We start from the raw sequence: 18,040 nt of genomic DNA on the forward strand, positions 1-18,040 counted from the left end.
GACCCTGGGTTCAAACTGTCCCAAGAAATCACAGGGACCTGGAAGCTGGACCCCTTTTGGACAGAGGCAGGATGTGGGAGGAACAGTGGCCAGGCAAGCTGAGGCTAGGGGCTGTGGCAGAAGGGGTCGAGGGCTCATCGACACAGACACCTCTGAGTGGGCCATAGCTACAACACCCAGAGCTGGAGTCCTCACGGAGGCAGCAGTGGCCTCAACGAGGCCCTCAGCTTCCCACCAGCCTGGAAAAGGGGTCCATGTGCAGCATGAGAGACAGGAGGGGCTTGGCAGCACTCCCCCAATCCCATCTCCAGAGGCAGACAGCGCTCCAGAAGAGCTGTACTGGGTGCTCCCCGCTGAGGGGGTGTCTGCAGGAGGGGTCTTGGGGAGCTGCCCATGGAGAGAGCGCAGCACACAGCCAGCAGCAAAGCTGTGTCCATGGGCTAAAGCACCCCCACGGCCTTCCTCCCGCACCAGCTGGGGGAGCAGGCTGGGCTGGGAGTTCAGCCCTCCCATCTCTGGCATTGGAACTGCAGGGTGAGAAGAGTCACAGCCAGTCAGGTCAGAGTCGGGTCCTGCTCCCGGGATCCCCAAAGGAGGTTTAAGGGAGACCCAGCTGGCTCAACTCAACCCCTGAGTGAGAACAAACTCACAGGAAGAGGGACATCAATGAGGCCAGGAGTGACAGAGGGAAGGAGGCGTCTGGCGTCACCAAGGGGCTTTGGGGTCTTGATAACACCCCCAGACATGGGCATTGCCAGCAGCGACAGGGCAGAACGAGGCCTCAGGAAAAGCAGGGCTGAGCACCAGGGTCCCTGCCGAGGCTGGGTTGGGGTGGTGCAGTGCTGAGCCTGGCTGGAGGTGCTGTTCCCTATGAGACAACTCTTCCGGGGAGCTTCTCTCCCCCTCCCAGCTCCTACTCTCTGAGTCTCCCAAGACAGGACTGTCGTCCTTCCCACTACCTTGCTAGCTTCTGTCAGCAAAGCCGGCCACCCAGGCCCTTTGCCTTTTCTACTGGGCTAGGATGCCAGGTGGGGGGATGCGGAAGGCTGGGCCTCACTCACCTGAGCCCCATCCTTAGGTGGACCTGCTCAGGTCTCCTTGAGGGGTGGGGTGGGGCCACCACATTGCGCTGCCCTCACTCCTTCCTTGCCCTGGGGTGGCAGCCAGGTAGGGCGCCGCCTCCCTCAGACTAGGAGTCTTGGGCAGAGTCTGGTTCCTGCCCCCACCACCTCAGGCTGGGGGTCCCTGGGACACTGTCATATCTCCTCCCCCAGACTAGAACTCTCAAGACCAGGTTAAGTCTCTCCCCTCAGACTGGAGCCGGAAGGGGAAGAGGGCCTCCCTGGATAGAGCAGTCGGAGAGCAGCACCTTGCTCCAGCCAGGCCTGGCTCCACACCACCCCAGCCTGGCCTCTCCACCATTCTGAGTCCTCTGGGGCCACAGGAGAACCCAGGTGCTGAGCCCTGCCTGTTCTGAGCCCTCACTCTGCCTGGTCACCATTGGCAAGATGTGTGTCAGGCATGCAGCAGGGGCATAGGTGTGAAGGGAGAGGAGAGGACGGAGGGAAGGGAGGACCAAAGGAAAAAGAATAAAGAGCTCATCACTCTGTTAAGGTGCTGACGACAAGATGGATGTGACTGATGGGGCTGACGAGGTGCCCATGGCTGCCCAGGGCCTGGGGGATCCAGGGTTCAGAAACTCCACCTCCACTGCAGTTCTTTCCTCCCTGTAGGAGTAGCCTCAAATGATTCCACGTGGCTCACACCCCCATTCCTCAGGTTGTGGGACTGAGTCCCTGGGTTGCTGGACTTCTAGCCAGGCTTCCAAGCCCTGTCCCGGTTCCTTCTAGTTCTGGGAGCTCCAGCCTCACCTGGGGATTTTCCCGTTCCAGACTCACCAAGACTGCACGTGTGGTTCTCTACCCAAACCCCACTTTGCATGTGATTTTTTATTTGTCTTCAAAGCCCAATTCAAGTACCACCTCTTCTGGGACCCACGGACCCTCCACCCAGGTTGTCATTGCAGTGGCCACAACGTGTTGTGGTTACCTACCCCTTCCCAGCCCAGTAGCTCTTCGTGGGCCTATACAAAGTGTAATGGCAGTTGCCACTCCAAATCCCAGCCTAGTGTTAAGGCCAGGCTGGCAGAGGAGGGACAGCGCAGCTGGGCCCAGTGACCACCACCAGGATGCCGCACAGGTCCAGCAAGCCCCAGTGGACTGGCCCCTGGCCCAGGGGGAGTGGGAAGACAGGCCCAGGAAGCCACCCTAGCTGCCCTGAGAACAAGCCTCTGGGGGAAGAGCCCGGCAGGGGCGGGGTCTCTAGAGGGTGGGCCCAGCACATCACCCCCCATCCCCCAAGCTAAGGTCAGTGGGTTGCATGGTCACCAGCAATGGGGAGGTTTTGACAGTTCTACCCAGACCATGAAAGCCATGCTTGGCCCTGGGAGAGGGGCACGTGCTGGGGTCTAATGACCAGCATTTCTCACCAGGCAGTAGCAAACAGACCAACCACCACCAGGACCCACGGGGTCTCAGGAGAGAGGGCTTTCCCAGAGCAAGCAAGTATGTATGTGAGGGGTCCACAGAGCCACCCAGCACCTTCTGGACTGGGACCAAGGAGAGCAGCCTGCAAGCAAAGGGCTAGGCACACAGTGACGGAACATGAAACCCACCATCCCCAAACACACGGCCAGGCCCCACTTCCAAAAACAAGCCAGATACTTTAATGGGCTGCCTCCAGGGCCCATCACAATCCCTTAAATAAGGCCCAGAGCTTGCCAGCCTTTGGTTCAGCTCAGCACTCCGCAGGCAGGTGGCTCACAGCAGGCCTAGCTGATGGGCTCTGGCTTGGGGAGCAGCAGGATCCTCAGTCCAGATCTTCAGAGACCTTCTAGGACTGAGTTGCCACTCAGCCCACTGCATCAGTCCCTGAGTCCCAGCAGCTGCTTAGCTTCTAGAAAACATGTTTCCTGGGATAATGCCAGGAGTAGGGGAGGCAGTCTGAAGCACTGATGTCAATTCAGGACAGGCCTGGGGCCTCCTGGGGTGGCAGCAGCAGGCCCAGAACAAGACACCATCTCCAGGCTGCATCCCTGCACCAATAGCGGGGACTGGGAGCAGGGAGTGCAGGCTCCCTCAGGGAGCTCCAGGCTGGAGTGGGGCCAACCCAACCCCAAATGCTGGAGGGTGACTCCTGAAAGTGAGTCACACCCACTGCCTAAGGTACCACTCTACGACAGCCAAGTCCTAGGACACATGAAGACTTTCTATAGGAAGGTTCTCTGCCTCCAATTCTAGGCCCTGTCCCAGGGAGGAAGCAGAGAGCAAATCATGACAGGGTATGGACAGGGTATGCGTCAGGCAGCATCCCCACGACAACCCTGTGAGGTAGGTTGTGTTGTCCCATTTTACACATGGGGAATGAGGGCTCAGCACAGGTGAAGTTTCTCGCCCAGGTCCTGCAGCAAGAACACGAGCCTGGATTCAACCCCAGGTCCGTCGGGCTCCAAAGCCCATGTGTGTTCTCTAGGCAAGAAATAGGAAGTAGTCCCATCCAATAAAGACTCTCGTGTTAAAAGCTTAGGGGCTCTCAGCCCACCCTGGGTGGGCCCCAGGGCCAGAGCTGGAACCCCTCCAAGGGAGCAGCCCCAGCCCCAGCATCCACTCCTGGCCCTGGGGCAGCTGGTCAGGCACAAGGGAAGGGTGGAGAGTGATCACTATACACACAGCACTGGCAACCAGTGCTACAGGTGATGGCTCTGGCTGTCCAGCAGCTGTGGGCAGGGTGAGGGCCGGTCTGGTCTTGATGACTTGTGGCCCCATGTGGGCAGAGCCAGGCCATTGAGCCAGGCGGTCTCCAGCAGACTGCGGAAGCGGGCCTTCAGTGTGGGGCCAGGTGGGCTGGCACAGGCAGCAGGGGTAGGGGAGGCAGCACAGGACTCTTCCCCAGTGGCTGCCTCTGCTTTCTCTGGGCCAGGGGTTGGTGGCTTCCTCCCTGGCTTCCTGACCTTGGGGGCCGGTGACTTCCGGGCCAGGGCTAGGCGCTCTGGCTCATCTCTGGCCAAAGTGGGCTCTGAGGAGGACACAGCTCCAGCCTCAGTGTCAAAGTCACCTGGAAAACAAACACATAGTCAGCCTGCAGACCCCATACCCTCAGGTCCCACCTCCTGGCCTCCAAAGCCATCCAAACAGTGGTTTTCCTCTACCCCAAGTCAGGCTGGCATCACAGCTCTTCCCCACACATGCCTACTGGCCAGACCATCCAAGCCAAAAAGACGTGCTTCTCCCCTGGTGACACCAGAAACTCCATCTCATGAGGGTACTGCTCAGGAGAGGCTGTTTGGGTACAAGGATGACAGCAAAGGGGCTAAGCAGGTCAGGAACCATTGGCCTGGTCCAATACCCATTGTCCAGATGGAAGACTGAGTCATGGGAACAGAGGACCCTGCCATGTAAGACAGCCATCATGTTTCTGCCATACCAGCCCCAGAACCCAAGCCCAAGCCCAAGGCCGAGCCCAGGTAGGGACTGCCCTAACAGCCATGCTGGGGGAGCATAGGAACCCACAAGAAAGGAAAGCAGGGATAACTGTCTGGGGGCACACACAGAAAGGCGGCCCTCAAGCGGGGAGGGAGTGAGGACAGGGGCAACAAAATTCAGTCAGAGACCGGAAGCCTGGTCTCAGTCACTTCCTTCCCAGGCCCCCGATTCTTGCAAGCTCCAATCAGAGCAGCTGCGGACTGTGCGGAGTGCCCAGACTCTACTGCCAACCAGGCAGCCCAGGAGAAACGGACCTGACCCTCTCTGGGCCCCAGACAGCCCAACTATATGAGGAGAGGACTGAGCTAGGCAGCCCAGCCCTGAGAGATGCGGGAGCCTCACTCAGTAACAGACTGCCTGAGTCTGGATTTCCTTTGCATCCCGTGAAGGCATCTGCTCCAATTTTGTAGGTATTCAGGGATCAGGGATTTTGGTCAGCCAGTTCCTAGGCTCATCTCATCTGCACCTCACTGCCTCAGTCCCTTCCCCATCCTAACCAGGCAAGGGCCCGGGGCAAGGCTGCCACTATGGGGATGGAACTAGGAACAGTTTTTACAGGGAAGAGGCTGGGTGGTGGAAATGGGAGAGGGTGGGGGCAGCAGGGAGAGAAAAACTAGAGGGGGCCTCAGGCTGCAATGCCAGGTGTACTGATGCAGGAGGGACAAGGACAGAATCCACTTGGTCCCATCAGCAGATCTCTAGCTGAAGAAGCGTGATCATACACACCACACAACACTTCGGCAGTTGTGTGGTCCTCCAGAACATAAAAAGAAAACAAGCTGGAGAACAGTAGGCACGAGACATCGTTTAGTAGAGGAAAAGCAAACCATAAAACAATGCGATTTGTGGGCACACTTCTGTGTATGTAAGGGCCAGCGAGGACAGCAAAACTACGCATTCATAAAGGCAACTGTGGCCCTCACCAGGCATGAGTAGCTTTGTGAAAGGGGGTGCCCTTCACTGACATGGAAGAGAACTGGGGGTGGGAAGTAAGCTGAGGGGAAGGCTCGGGAGTGTGATTTGGGATGAGTTCAGTGTGGGAGACCCAGAGGCCCAGCATGCAGTGGGTTATTTAGGGCTAGAGTTCAGAAAGGGGAGGCTGGAGATTGGGGAAATGATCTCAGCTAGAAAACAGGGCCTAACCAGAGCACCGGAAACACTGCACCGAAGATGGAGAAGGCACAGGCAGAGGAGGGAATCCAAGAAGCTGCAGCACCAGGGTAGACCGAGGAGTTTCCATGGGGACAGAGCAGCCGGCATGTTCAGAAGACTACAAAGGAGGCAATGAAGGCGCTCACTGATGTCTGGAGGGTCAAGGGTTGGGGGTACCCAGAGCACACCCTAGAGATCCCTACCCAGGCAGGAGTCCTTGGAATCACGCAGCCCCAGCTGTGACGCACTCACACAGCACACACACCTGTCACTTGCTCACACAGCTCCGGTGGCCACTGGGGCTGCCCCATGCTCACCCAGCTGGCGGCGTACACAGTCACGCCACTGCAGGCCGAGAAGATCAGGGTAAATGTCGGGCAGCTGGCGCAGCGCCAGTAACTTCAGCATGCGCGAGGTGCAGCCCGGCAGGGCGAGCTCCCGCAGTGCCCGCTCCTCTGACAGCGTGGTGGGCCGCAGCTCCACACGATGCTCCTGCAGCACATGGTCCACAGAAGCGGGTGGCAGCCGAGGGAAGAGCCGCTCCTTCACCAGGTGGATGGGCACGAAGATGGCACCAGCTCGCACCACATGGGGGAAGGGGCACCGGTGGGTGCGATCGAAGCGCTGCAGCTGGGACAGTAGCTTGGTCAGCAGCCCCTGCACACCCTGGCAGTCCTGCCACGCAGCCTGGCCCCAGGGCCCAGCCGTCTCTAGCCACTCACGAAGCTTCTCTGGAGGAGAGTGGGCCACGGAGCCAGAAATAGCATCACACAGGGACGCGTGTAGTCCTGTAAAGTGCTGCTCCGGGGAGTCCCCTGGGGCTGAAGTAGATGCCGGAGCAGGGCCTGCAACTGGAGCTGGAGCTGGATCCCGGACTGAAGCTGGAGCCTGAGCTGGAGCCGCAGCAGGGGATGGAGCTGGAGCAGGGGCAGGGGAGGCCACTGCTACAGCTGGAGAGCTGGGCAGTGCCAGGCTGAAGCAGGTCACGGACAAGGGCTGTTGAGCGAGAATCCGCAGTCCAATGGGCCCAGATGTGGGGGTGGGTGCAGGCTGTGTGGCAGCAGGAGCTGAGGTGGGTGTGGACGGGACCACAGCTGCAGGCAAAGGTGCTGGACGGAGGATCTTGAACTTTCGGAACATGAAGGCCACAGAGCTGTGGAAGTTGGTACTTGGCATAGCATCTGTGGTCACTGGCACCCCAGGCAAGCCTGGTGCTTCTGTGTCTATCTTTTTCAGGCCTGGCAGATCTGACACCATGTTGCCCACATCCGGCACATCCATGGCTGCAGTGGGCTTGGCATGCTCCACAGGACTGGGAGCCTTGATGTGGGAGGCCTCTGCTGTGGGCTTCCTCACACTCAAATCCAGGGCTACCTCCTCTTTAAGTGAGCCCCTTGGGGGCTTACTCCCTGAGGGGCCCTCCTGGGCAGGTGGGGTCCTCCTGGAGCCTTTGTCCTGACCTTCATTGGTGGCTGGAGTTGAGTCAGGCTCAGCTGTGGCAGAGTCAGGCTCAGTTGTGGCCTCGGGTGCCGGCACATCCAGATAGTCACGGTAGGGAGCCAGGCTGAAGACATTGTCAATGACAGGCATTGGTGGAGAGCTGGGTGGCCTTGCGCCCTCCTTCTGTGGAAAAGACTGGCACTCCTGGGCACAGGGGGGCAGTGCTGGGGGGGTACGGGGAACTGGACTGTCTCGGATGACGATGGGCGGCCCAGAGTGCTCACTGAGCTGGGGCTGGAGCTGCTCTTTCCCGCAGCTGGGAAGCCAGGTCTTCTCTTCGGCTTCCTGCGCAGGCCTTAGAGGCTCTGAGCAGGGCTGGCTCGCTGGCAAAGGCTGGCATGCCCTCTGGAAGGCACCAGCCTGTGGCACAGCCCGCACATTGTTCTGGGAAGGTGGCGTCCCTCCAAGCCCCGGGGATGCTCCATAGAGAGAGAGGTCATCCCGGGCATAAGGAAAACTCAGTGTCTGGGGTGCAAAGTCCAAAGGGCACCGTGGAGCGAGAGGCGGCTCCAGCTTGAGGCCTGGAGAGGGTGCTGGGAGAGGGGCAGAGGGGTAGGGGTAAGTGTCCAGCCCCAGCGGGGGAATGTAAGGTGCCTGGGCTGCCTGCTGCCTCAGGTAGGGGCTGCCCAGCCCACCAGACTGGTACCCGGTCCCCTTGTGGCCCCCCAGAGGCTGCAGGGGGAGTGCTGGGCTGTACCTACCCTGCTTCTCTGGGTGGCGACAGGCTGGAGGGCAAGGCAGGGCCTGTGGAGGGTGGGGTGGTGGGTGGTGGGGTGGCGGGTAGTGGGTGGGCCCGGTGTCCTGACAGGGTGGCCCCAGGGGCTGGGCCAGCTGGGTCCAAGGACTTGGCCCCTCGGACATTACTTGCTTGGAGTTCCTAGGATAGGGACCTGTGTACCTGGAGGCCAGGAAGCCCGTGCTGTGGATGGTCTGATACTTCTCTAGGAAGGGCTGGCATGGGGAGAAGCTCCCTGAGGAGTCTTTACTGGACCCCCCAGCTGGCACCCCCCGCAAGAAGGTGCCATCCAGGGTCTGGCCCTTGCTAGGAGCTGAGGCCAGAGAGCAGGGTGGGTCAGCTGAGGGCAACAGGGGCCCAGTCACCAGAGTCCAGTCAACATCCAGTGGCCTCTTCACTGATCCTTCCCCCAGGCAAGTTGAGAGCCCATAGCACAGAGGGTTGCGGTAGACAGGTTTGGGCGCTGCCAGCGGCGGACCTGGGTAGGAGTGACCCTGGGGACTGAAAGGCAGGAGCTCAACAGGGCTGGAGTCCTGCATCTTCTCAGAGCCTTCTGCTGGCGAGCGGTAGAACAGGCAGTTGGTCAGCAGGTTGTCCGTCCGAAGTGGGGGTCCTGCCATACTGGTAGAATACAACGGTGGGTATGGGGTCCAGGACGCCAACTGCTCAGACTCGGCCTTGGGAGTACCCGCCATGGGGCAGGAGAAGTAGGACCCCTTGTAGGTGCAGGGGTCCTGGTTACCAACAGAGTGGTGCAGGCTGTGCTCGGGCCCCGAGTCTGTCTCTAAGCGGGGCAGCTTGCCATACATCACAGGCCCCAGGGTTCTCAGGGGTCGCTTCTCTGCCATCGCTGTGAAGGTTTTGAGCCCTCCTGGGCCTCTGCTACTCAACTTCTGACCTGGGACAGAGAGAGAAAGGCAGGGGCTGTCAGGAAAACAGGCTACAGGCAAAGCAGCAGAGGGCTGCGGCTCTCATCGGCTCACTGCTACACCTAAGAACCTGGCACTTAATTGATGCTCAGTTAAGATTGTGAGTGCATGAGCCACAGCACAGAGCTTTCCAATTCGTGTGTGTATTCTTTTGAGGCAGGGTCTCACTCTGTTGCCCAGGCTGGAGTGCAGTGACATGAACTTGGCTCACCACAGTCTCAACCTCCTGGGCTCAAGTGATTCTCCCAACTTCCACGGAGCTGGGACCACAGGCACCTGCTACCACGCCTGGTTAATTTTAGTATTTTTTGTAGAAACACGATTTTACTATGTTGCCCACAGGCTGGTCTTGAACTCCTGTACTCAAGTGATCCTCACACCTTGGCCTCCCAAAGTGCTGAGATCACAGACATGAACCACCCGCTGCACCTGACCCCAACCTGTGTACTTTAAGCTGCAGAACCCTTTGTTTAATGAATTATTCTACACAGAACCTCCACCCACCCCTACTCCAGGAGACCCTTCTGTTCAATTTTCCTCCATACAACTCCGAACACCCCCTCCTTCTTGGGATTTCAGAATTTGCAGGGGCACTGGGTCTGAGGGTCACTTGGCGTACCCTGCCCCCACCCCCTCATATACAGATGAGAAGACCCATTTATCCCAAAGTCACCAATGAAATAGACACAACGAGAAGCAGGCCTCCTGCCTCCCACCACAGTGTCCTATTCCAAGATGCCATAGTGACGCCCACTGCAGCCAAAACATGGAATCTGAGTATTGTCTACAAATTCACAGATTTCCTGTGATACTCCTCTGACCTGCTGATCTTGTCAAAATGGCAGAGTCGGGTCTCCAGCCCAGGTCCCTAGGCCCAAAGCCAATGTTGAGATACTGGACTTGGCTCTGGAGAGCAGTCCCCTAGGAGAGGTAACTGGGAACATCAGTCTGTACAAGCCACACTCCTCTCGCCCCACTCCTCCCCCTCCGCAGGAGAGTCAGGGCAGCCCAGCAGATGGTGCTACAGCACCAGCAGGAACGTCCCAGAGCATGAGGAGCCTGGATCCACCCCTACCCCCAAGCTGCAGATGGCACATGGGGGGCAAGATAGCCTCAAGGGCATGTGTGAAAGTCCAGGGAGGTGGCTGGGTGCGGTGGCTCACACCTGTAATCCAAGCACTTTGGGAGGCTGAGGTGGGCGGATCATTTGAGGTCAGGAGTTCAAGAGCAACCTGACCAACATGGTGAAACGCTGTCTCTACTAAAAATAGAAGAATATTAGCCGGGCATGGTTGTGCATGCCTGTAGTCCCAGCTACACAGAAGGCTGAGGCAGGAGAATTGCGTGAACTCAGGAGGCAGAGGTTGCAGTGAGCAAGATTGTACAGGCTACTGTACTTCCAGCCTGGGCGACAGAGAGAGAGACTCCATCTCAAAAAAAAGGAGGGGAGGGGAGGGGAGGGGAAGAAAAGAAAAGAAAGAGTCCAGGGAGGGAGGCCCCAGGGGCCACAGAGTGCTACTTAGCCACTACTACTCCCATTGTATTGATGGAAAAACTACATGCTTCAGAAAGACAATGCTCTAAGACAAGACCAAGGAAGGATGGGAACTGAGGTCCCTCAGGGCAGGAGGCACCCAGTAACCCATAAGGGGCTCATCTGAAGCCCTTCTGCTGGGGCCACACTGACTTGCCTCTACCTCCCCCAGCCAGCACCCTGCTCCTGGAAGCTCTCAGTGGCTTAGAAAGGACCACCCAGCACAATCTTGCTATGATTAAGGCAAAGTGTCACAGGTTTCAGTGACACCGGCAAGCAAGGACCAGCCCTCTCCTTGCTTCTTCAAGTTGGAGCCAATGACAGCCACAGGCTGAGTTAGACCAGCACATTTTGGGGCTAGGAAAGGCAAGGCTAGTGTGGGGCCAATGCCCACTCCCACACCAAGGCAGACTCAGAAAGCAAGCTGGTTCATCTCCTGGACAGAACTCCACATCTCAGGCCAGCCTAGAGAAGACATGGAGGGGCCATTAGGACACAGGTGACAGTCCCAATAACAGTGTCCTATGACAGAAACCTGCTATCGAGGGGTGAAAGCCCCCATCTCACTCCACAGCAATGCTGTGAGAAGGAATTGTAGGGTTTTGGGGTATGGACCCTGCCCACCCTACCCTTGGGACACTCTGGGTTAAGTGTTGACTTCGGTCTCACCTCCCCCACATGCTCCTTGGGGTCTGCTGGGTCCCCACCCCCAACCCCAAGAGTCCCTCTCTCCTGGGCCTCAGCCCAAGGAATACCCTCTGCCCTGGAGACTTCTTGAGGCCCTTAACTGGGACCCAGCCAATAGACAGGAGACCACCTGGGACCCTCAAGAGTCTTCGTGGGAGGGGTGGCGGCTTCAGGGAGCCAACACAGAACTCTTAGGGACGTGGTAATGACCTTATCTCCTGCCAGTACGAGGTGGAAAGCCCAGGATACACTCCCTCAAGGGAGACCACTCCTCCACTCAAGACAGTTGCCAAAATGTAGGTGCCTCCTTCCCTGACCCATACTAAAGCAAGCAAGCTCTCGGACAGGGCAAGTGCCCAGGAAGCAGGCTCAGGTCATCTTTGAGAGGTAGCTCTGTTGATCCTCTGCCAAGCTCCAATGTCACTCAGCCAGCACCCAGGCCAGGGTTCCAGAGAAGAGCCCACCACCGCAGCACTACCACTGCCTTACACAGTGGGAAAGGAAACAGCTCTCTGTTCCCACTTTCAGCTTCTAGGTGCCTAGGGATGGCCGATGGTAAACATCAGGAAGAAGAGCGCGATTCCTGCCCAACTGTGGCCAGCATCTGGATTCTCCTGGAGGGCTGAATCGGGCCTCGCCAAATGTTATCCCATCTCCCACCTTCCCTATCTGAGGCTCTGGACTCTCCAGACGCTAAAATCCAACCTGGGGCAGCCCAAATTCTCCAGTGGAGGGGAAAGCGAAAGGGATCCGTCTCTATCCCCTTTGCCCTAGCCGCCCTGAGCATAACTCTGGTGCCTAGGGCCCACAGCCGGCTTAGCTTTGAGGCTGCCGCCGCGCCCGACCTGGCGGGCTTCCGGGTGTCCCCAAGCCCCTCCCGGCGGCGCCGAGACGCACGTGCATCCAGCAGGCTGACACACAGGCCGCCGCCACGCATGCAAACCCGTGCCTGCACGTACGTGCATGGCCCACATCTGCACACACGCCATTCCAGAACTGCGCTCTCCCCTCGCTCGGGCCCCGGGCACACGTGTGCATGCAGGCAGGCCCGCGCACCCAGCCCCAAACCGACGTCCGCAGACTGGCGGGAGGTCCCGAAGCAGGGGCGGCCCAGCCGCAGGGTCCGGGCAGCCTCCGCCTCAGGGCGATCCCGCCAGCCTGGGCTGAGGCCAGACGGGTGAGTCAAGAGGTGGCGAGAAAACCGCAGGGCCGTCCCATCCCAGCAGGGCGCGTCCAGGGCCCCGCGGCGCCTCAGCGCCCGCCGCCCCCAGGCCCAGCCCTCCAGTGCCCCCTTGTCCCCATACCTCCCCCCCAACGCCCTCCCCCGGCAATCCACGTGAGCAGGGCCCTGCGGGAGGCCCCAGGGCTCGGCCTGAGTTCCTTCTGGCCAGATTAGGCGCCTAGCCTCCGCCGGAGATCCAGGGCGCTAGCAGGCCCCAGGAGCCTCGAAGTCCAGGGAAAGTCGGAGCAGCGGCGCCACCCCTGCCCCGCAGCCCGGTCGCGGGGGGCCGGCGGCTGCCAGAAGCTGCAGCCCCTTGGCCCAGACGCGGCGCGCTCCGCCCCCGGGCCGGCCGGTAGGGGCGCCCTGGAGCAGCGCCATCCGCCCCTTCCCTACGCGCCGCCCGCAAACTCGGCCCAAGTTTCCGCTCCCGCCGAGCGGGCGAGCTCCTACCTGCAGAGCACCAGGTCTCCCGCCGCCGCTACGCCAGGCCGCCTCTGCGTCCGCATCCTCCAGCGTCGCCCAGGCCGCGGGTCCTAGTACGGCCGGGCCCTGCGCGAGAAGTCGCGGTGAACAGCAAGCTCGGAGCAACCCTACTCGCTGCCGTTCGCGCCGCCGCCGGGCGCCGTCTGCGGTCCCGGGCGGGGCGGGCTGGGGGCGGGGCGGCTCGCAGGGTGGGGGAAGAGCCCGGCCCCGCCTCTGGGAGCCTGCGCTCCTGTGGGCCGCGGGTGCAGAGGGCCAGCGTGGGGCCAGCTTGCTGGGAGCGGGCCGCGGGCGCTGTGCACCGCTGGTACCCGCCACGCTCCACGAACCAGTGCCCGGCGGGCCGGTCACGCGCCCTCAGTCGCTCCGTTAGATCGTTCATTCACTGCCACTTTCTAGCGATGTGACCTTGCGCCTGCCACTTGACCTCGCTGAGCTTCAGTTTCCTTATTTGCAAAAGTGGAATTCTGTCTTCCTCATAGCGGTGGCGGTGTAAACTTGGAAAAGGGTGTTTGCAAATATCTGGCATACAGTAGGTGCCGGCATTCCCCTGTCCAGCACTAGTGTATTAGGGGGCTGGAGAAGGGCTTCTTGATCTGTCCCCTCATATTGGTGTAGTCAATGAGGGCAATTTCCAGACTCCTGCTAGGGCAGGGCAACTGTCTGAGGAAGCGGCAATCTCCCCATCCCTGGAAGGACCGGGAATGAGGGTGCTGGGGGATTTGCAAAGTAGCCTGGGCGAGGCTCCCTCCGTGAGGCAGACCTGCGCGCAGCCTATGAGGCGGCTCTCCGGAGTGAAGCACGCCCAGCCAGGAATGGTGTGTTGCAAAGAAAGGCTGGAGGGTGGGGAAGGGCTGCTTCTTCCTGGGCCATCTGACTGTGGATGAGAGCCCCTCAGTGCTACTTGATCTGAAAGAATCTGGTCCCACGAAGTTCCTGGGCTGCCTGAGGACTGGGAACAGGTGTGTGCAGTGGGGGAGGGGAGGGCAGGTGGACCTGCCAAAGGTCAGAGTCAGTTCAGGAAGCAAAACTATCCCCTCAGATCCCAAAGGTAAGTTCTGCCTGAGTCAGAGCAGAACAGGCCTGAGGCTGCAGGTTCCAAGAATCACCACGCAGCTGGAGCTAAGGAGGAGGGGCTGGGCGCTGCAGGTAGGAAGAGGAAGTGGAAGAGGAAGTGAGGTCACCTGGGGAGTGGGGGCAGGGGTGGGGGAAGAGTGTCACTTCATGTAGAGCTGGAAGAACCTTAGATATAGAGTCTGGAACCATATAGGGAGGAAACACTCAGAGAGGGTTGGGGGGTCAGTCACAGGCTATTCCCTGCTCTTGCCCCTTACCAACTTTGCTTGGCCCTCCTCCTCCAGCACTGCGCCTGCGACCCTGTCCCTGCTCTGCTAGTGGAGTGGGAGGAGGGCTGTGTTCTTAGCCCCTGGGGTCTGGGAGTGTCAGGTTGTGTGCTCAGATGTGCCCAGTGGTCTCTCCAATTTCCCTGAGTTGGAGTGGGACCAACCAGGCCAGGATGAACAACTGTCTGAGACACTAGGGGCTAGTTAAGATTTGCAGCACTGCTGAGCCTTGTGTTAATTCAGGGACACCTCACACAGACAGCAGCCCCACTCAACAGTATCTTGTCTATTCCTTTTCCGCATCACTTAAACACCCTGGACTGCCAAAGAAAGGACACAACACTGGGGGACTTGGGAGCTACTTTGTAACTCTCTGAGCCTCAAAGTTCCTCATTGCAAAAAGGGAGCAGAGAGAGACCTGCCTTAGCAACTGTGGTGTCGGCCAACATCAGTGTGGGAAATTGTAAACTCTAGGAAGCTCATAGAGTGTCCCCAGACTATGAGCACCTGAAGACTCTGACCTTGCCCTTTTTCCTCTCTATACCAATGGTGGAGTGTGGAGCCTACAGAGAATGAAGGCAATCAATACAAGGTAACTGCCTTGGGAGCTCCACATGTTTTTATCAGCACTGTGGTCTTGCAGAGATGTGATATTCTAATGAGAAGGAATAGTGTGAATAAAAGCAGAGAAGGGAACCGTCTGTCCTTATATGGGCGTCCTGGGTGGAGTTAACACAGAAAAAGAAAGTAGTGTAGAAAAGGAGGTTTCTTCTCACCCCACCCCACCCCCATCACCACCAGGTCTGCCCAGGTTCCACATGGGACACACACACACTCCTCTTCCACCCCATCCCAGACACCGGTTACTTCTCCTGGCTCCCTGGGAATGCAAGGTAAAAGGTCAGCTCCTAAGCCTTGGCTCATTATGTTATGGTTATTAATAACAATGGCATTCCCTCTAATGAGGCCACACCTGCTATTTACAAATCTCCTTCCTTAGAGGAGCTCCTGCACCCCACAGGAGTGTGAGGTGGAGCTGGCAGCTACTCTACAGGCAGAGAAACAAGTGTGGCACCTTTCCCTGAGACACACAGCAATGCCCCCTTCCATCCTTGCAGACCCAGCTAGAGACACTGCCTCCTCCAGAGAGGCCCCTCAGACTGTTTTTGCTGCCCTGTCTGCCCTCTACTTCCTCATTGCTCCCTCTCCCCTCCCAGAAGAGGAATATCTCAGTGTCAGTGGTTGGACATGGAGCTCCTATATCTATCTATGAGATAATTGATATCTCATTTAATTTTTACAACCACATGAAGGAGGAGTTTGAAAAACAAGCATGCTGAGGTTTGATCTACTGAGTTGTGTGGCTTAGGTAAGCCCCTTAGCTCTCAGCTCGCTCATCATTGCAGGGACATGACTTGCTACAGGGCTCCAGTGACTTCACAGCTTGATTTTCAGTAAGCTTTCAACCAGTGGTAATGATGCAGGAGAATAGGGCCTGGAGGCAGGGAACCTAAGGCCGACTCATGCTGGATATCAGAGACTACTCCCTCTTCAACCCGTCCTTTTACTAGGTGGCAGTTGCTGCATGGTAGTTGCAATCCCGCCTTTTGCTGTATGGCAGTTACTGGAGTGGTAGCTGGAAAATGAAAGTACCTCTGATTGGTCCCCTCCCGCAACCCATCAGACTGGTTGTAGGCCTACTCTTCAACCAATCAGACTGGTTGCAGGTCACTAGGGTGAACCAATGAGAAACCTCTAGAGGGTATATAAACCCTAGAAAATTCTGTAACCAGTGCTGGTGAGCCTCTTGCTGGAGCTTTTGCTGCCTTGCTTGTGCCTTTTGTCCAATTCTTTGTTCGAAATACCAATAACCTGGGCAACTACCCCCAACCAGTAACGGTAGCTCTAGAGGAGGAGGGGGAGGCCACTTGTTCACATAGCCAAGAAATGGAGAGCTAGGATTGTCCCTGGAGGACTGTGTGACTCCAGTGCCTTCTGAGGGAAGCTCAGACACAATTGTTGTTCAAGAATGCGCTGCCACTAAAGCAAGCAGAGCCTGAAGCTGGGCTGTGTCGATGGCCATCAGCGTGGACTCAGAGCATCGTAGGGATCTGGGTTGGATAGGACAGGAGGAGGACAGGGCCATGGGGTCTGATTGGGGTGAGGTGAGCCAGTTTCCAAAGGTGTACTGGAAAACCAGGGCATCCTTCTGCAGGGGAGGCTGGGGGTGGGGGCAGCCTGCTGCTTTGCCACAGTGAGCAGGGAGTGGGAGCCTCTCAAACTCCGAAGGAGCCCCCCCCACTACCTCCAGAGAAAATCAGAGTCGCTCAGAGAGGAGGCCCTAAGACTGAGAAGTGGGGCAGGCTTTCACTGGATCCCTCTGGAGGACTGCATCTGCTGGCCTGTTGGCTAGAAAAACAACAACAACAACAACAAACCATGCACAATAATTTAGGGACCCTGGCCACGTGCAGTGGCTCATGCCTTTAATCCCAGCACTTTGGGAGGCTGAGGCAGACAGATCACTTAAGGTCAGGAGTTTGAGATCAGCCTGGCCAACATGGAGAAACCCTATCTCTACTAAAAATACAAAAATTAACCGGCGTGGTGCACAAGCCCGTAATCCCAGCTACTCAGGAGGCTGAGGCACTTGAACCCGGGAGGCGGAGATTGCAGTGAGCTGAGATCGTGCCTCTGCACTCTAGTCTGGGCAACAGAGTGAGACTGTGTCTCAAAAAAAAAAAAAAGATTAGGCCGGGCACGGTGGTTCAAGCCTGTAATCCCAGCACTTTGGGAGGCCGAGACGGGCGGATCACGAGGTCAGGAGATCGAGACCATCCTGGCTAACACGGTGAAACCCCGTCTCTACTAAAAACTACAAAAAACTAGCCGGGCGCCTGTAGTCCCAGCTACCCTGGAGGCTGAGACAGGAGAATGGCATGAACCCAGGAGGCGGAGCTTGCAGTGAGCTGAGATCCAGCCATAGCACTCCAGCCTGGGTGACAGAGCGAGACTCCGTCTCAAAAAAAAAAAAAAAAAAAGATTTAGGGAACACTCTTTAATTCAAAGGAGGGGAACACTCTTTAATTCACAGCTATGGTGGGCTGATTTTCCTTCTCTCCTTCCCATCCTTCCTTCTGTCACATATTGAGGATCTCCAGGTTTTATGCTGTCACTGAGGGTACAGCAATAGATGGGTCCCAGTGCTGTCTCCCAGATTTCAAACAGACCACTGCTCTGCAGTGAGATGGGTGCTTGTGTGGAGGTGGGTCTGCCACAGTGGGAGAGAGGCCTCAGGAACAGGACTGCTGGGCCTTGGACTCGGGGAGGGTGGGACTGTGATGTCCAACTCTGGCTGTGCCAAAGCCCAGCCATTGAAGGCTTGGTGCTGGAGGCAGCAGGAGATACTCCCTCCCTACCTCCAGAGAGAGTTTTGTAATGCCTGTGTCTAGCCGGTCACTCCTAGCTTGGAGTCTCCTGTGGTTCCTCGGTGCCCTCAGGTTCCAGTTCCCCACTCTGGCTTTGGCATGTCTCCTGATTGTACCGATTGTCTCCCCAGCCAGCCAAGGTTCCTTTCAGGTCACACCTCCATGCTTTGGAATATGCTCTCCCTCTGCCTTGGCTGAGTTTGGAGTCTCCTGTGGTTCCTCGGTGCCCTCAGGTTCCAGTTCCCCACTCTGGCTTTGGCATGTCTCCTGATTATACCGATTGTCTCCCCAGCCAGCCAAGGTTCCTTTCAGGTCACACCTCCATGCTTTGGAATATGCTCTCCCTCTGCCTTGGCTGCTTGTCTGGTTTCCTTGCTAATTCCTGTTGGCCTTTCAGACTCAACTCAGAGGCTGGGCATGGTAGCTCATGCCTGTAATCCTCCCACACTTTGGAAGGCAGAGGCTGGAGGATCACTTGAGCCCAGGAA

At 58.0% G+C, this 18,040-nt stretch overlaps 1 protein-coding gene across 1 annotated transcript; it reads right to left on the bottom strand.

Moving 5' to 3' along the window:
• Positions 1-2,702: 2,702 nt before the first annotated feature.
• On the bottom strand, positions 2,703-12,931 carry CUNH15orf39 (chromosome unknown C15orf39 homolog). Its single transcript, XM_033190965.1, has 3 exons — positions 12,752-12,931; positions 6,011-8,827; positions 2,703-4,113 (listed from the first exon to the last, which is right to left on the bottom strand). The coding sequence occupies exons 2-3, from the start codon at positions 8,775-8,777 to the stop codon at positions 3,746-3,748; spliced, it is 3,135 nt and encodes a 1,044-aa protein (XP_033046856.1). The 5' UTR covers positions 8,778-8,827; positions 12,752-12,931; the 3' UTR covers positions 2,703-3,745.
• Between the last annotated feature and the right edge of the window lie 5,109 nt (positions 12,932-18,040).

This window comes from Trachypithecus francoisi, unplaced genomic scaffold, assembly GCF_009764315.1.
Source record: "Trachypithecus francoisi isolate TF-2019V2 unplaced genomic scaffold, Tfra_2.0 Lachesis_group3, whole genome shotgun sequence".
In the NCBI taxonomy this organism is placed as follows: Eukaryota; Metazoa; Chordata; class Mammalia; order Primates; family Cercopithecidae; genus Trachypithecus; species Trachypithecus francoisi.

Excerpts from the sequence above, each read along its gene's own strand:
- CUNH15orf39 (XM_033190965.1), bottom strand. The coding sequence starts at position 8,777 with ATGGCAGAGAAGCGACCCCTGAGAACCCTGGGGCCTGTGATGTATGGC. Across the intron at positions 4,114-6,010 it reads CTGTGTACGCCGCCAGCTGG|GTGACTTTGACACTGAGGCT; the intron begins GTGAGCATGGGG and ends TTTGTTTTCCAG.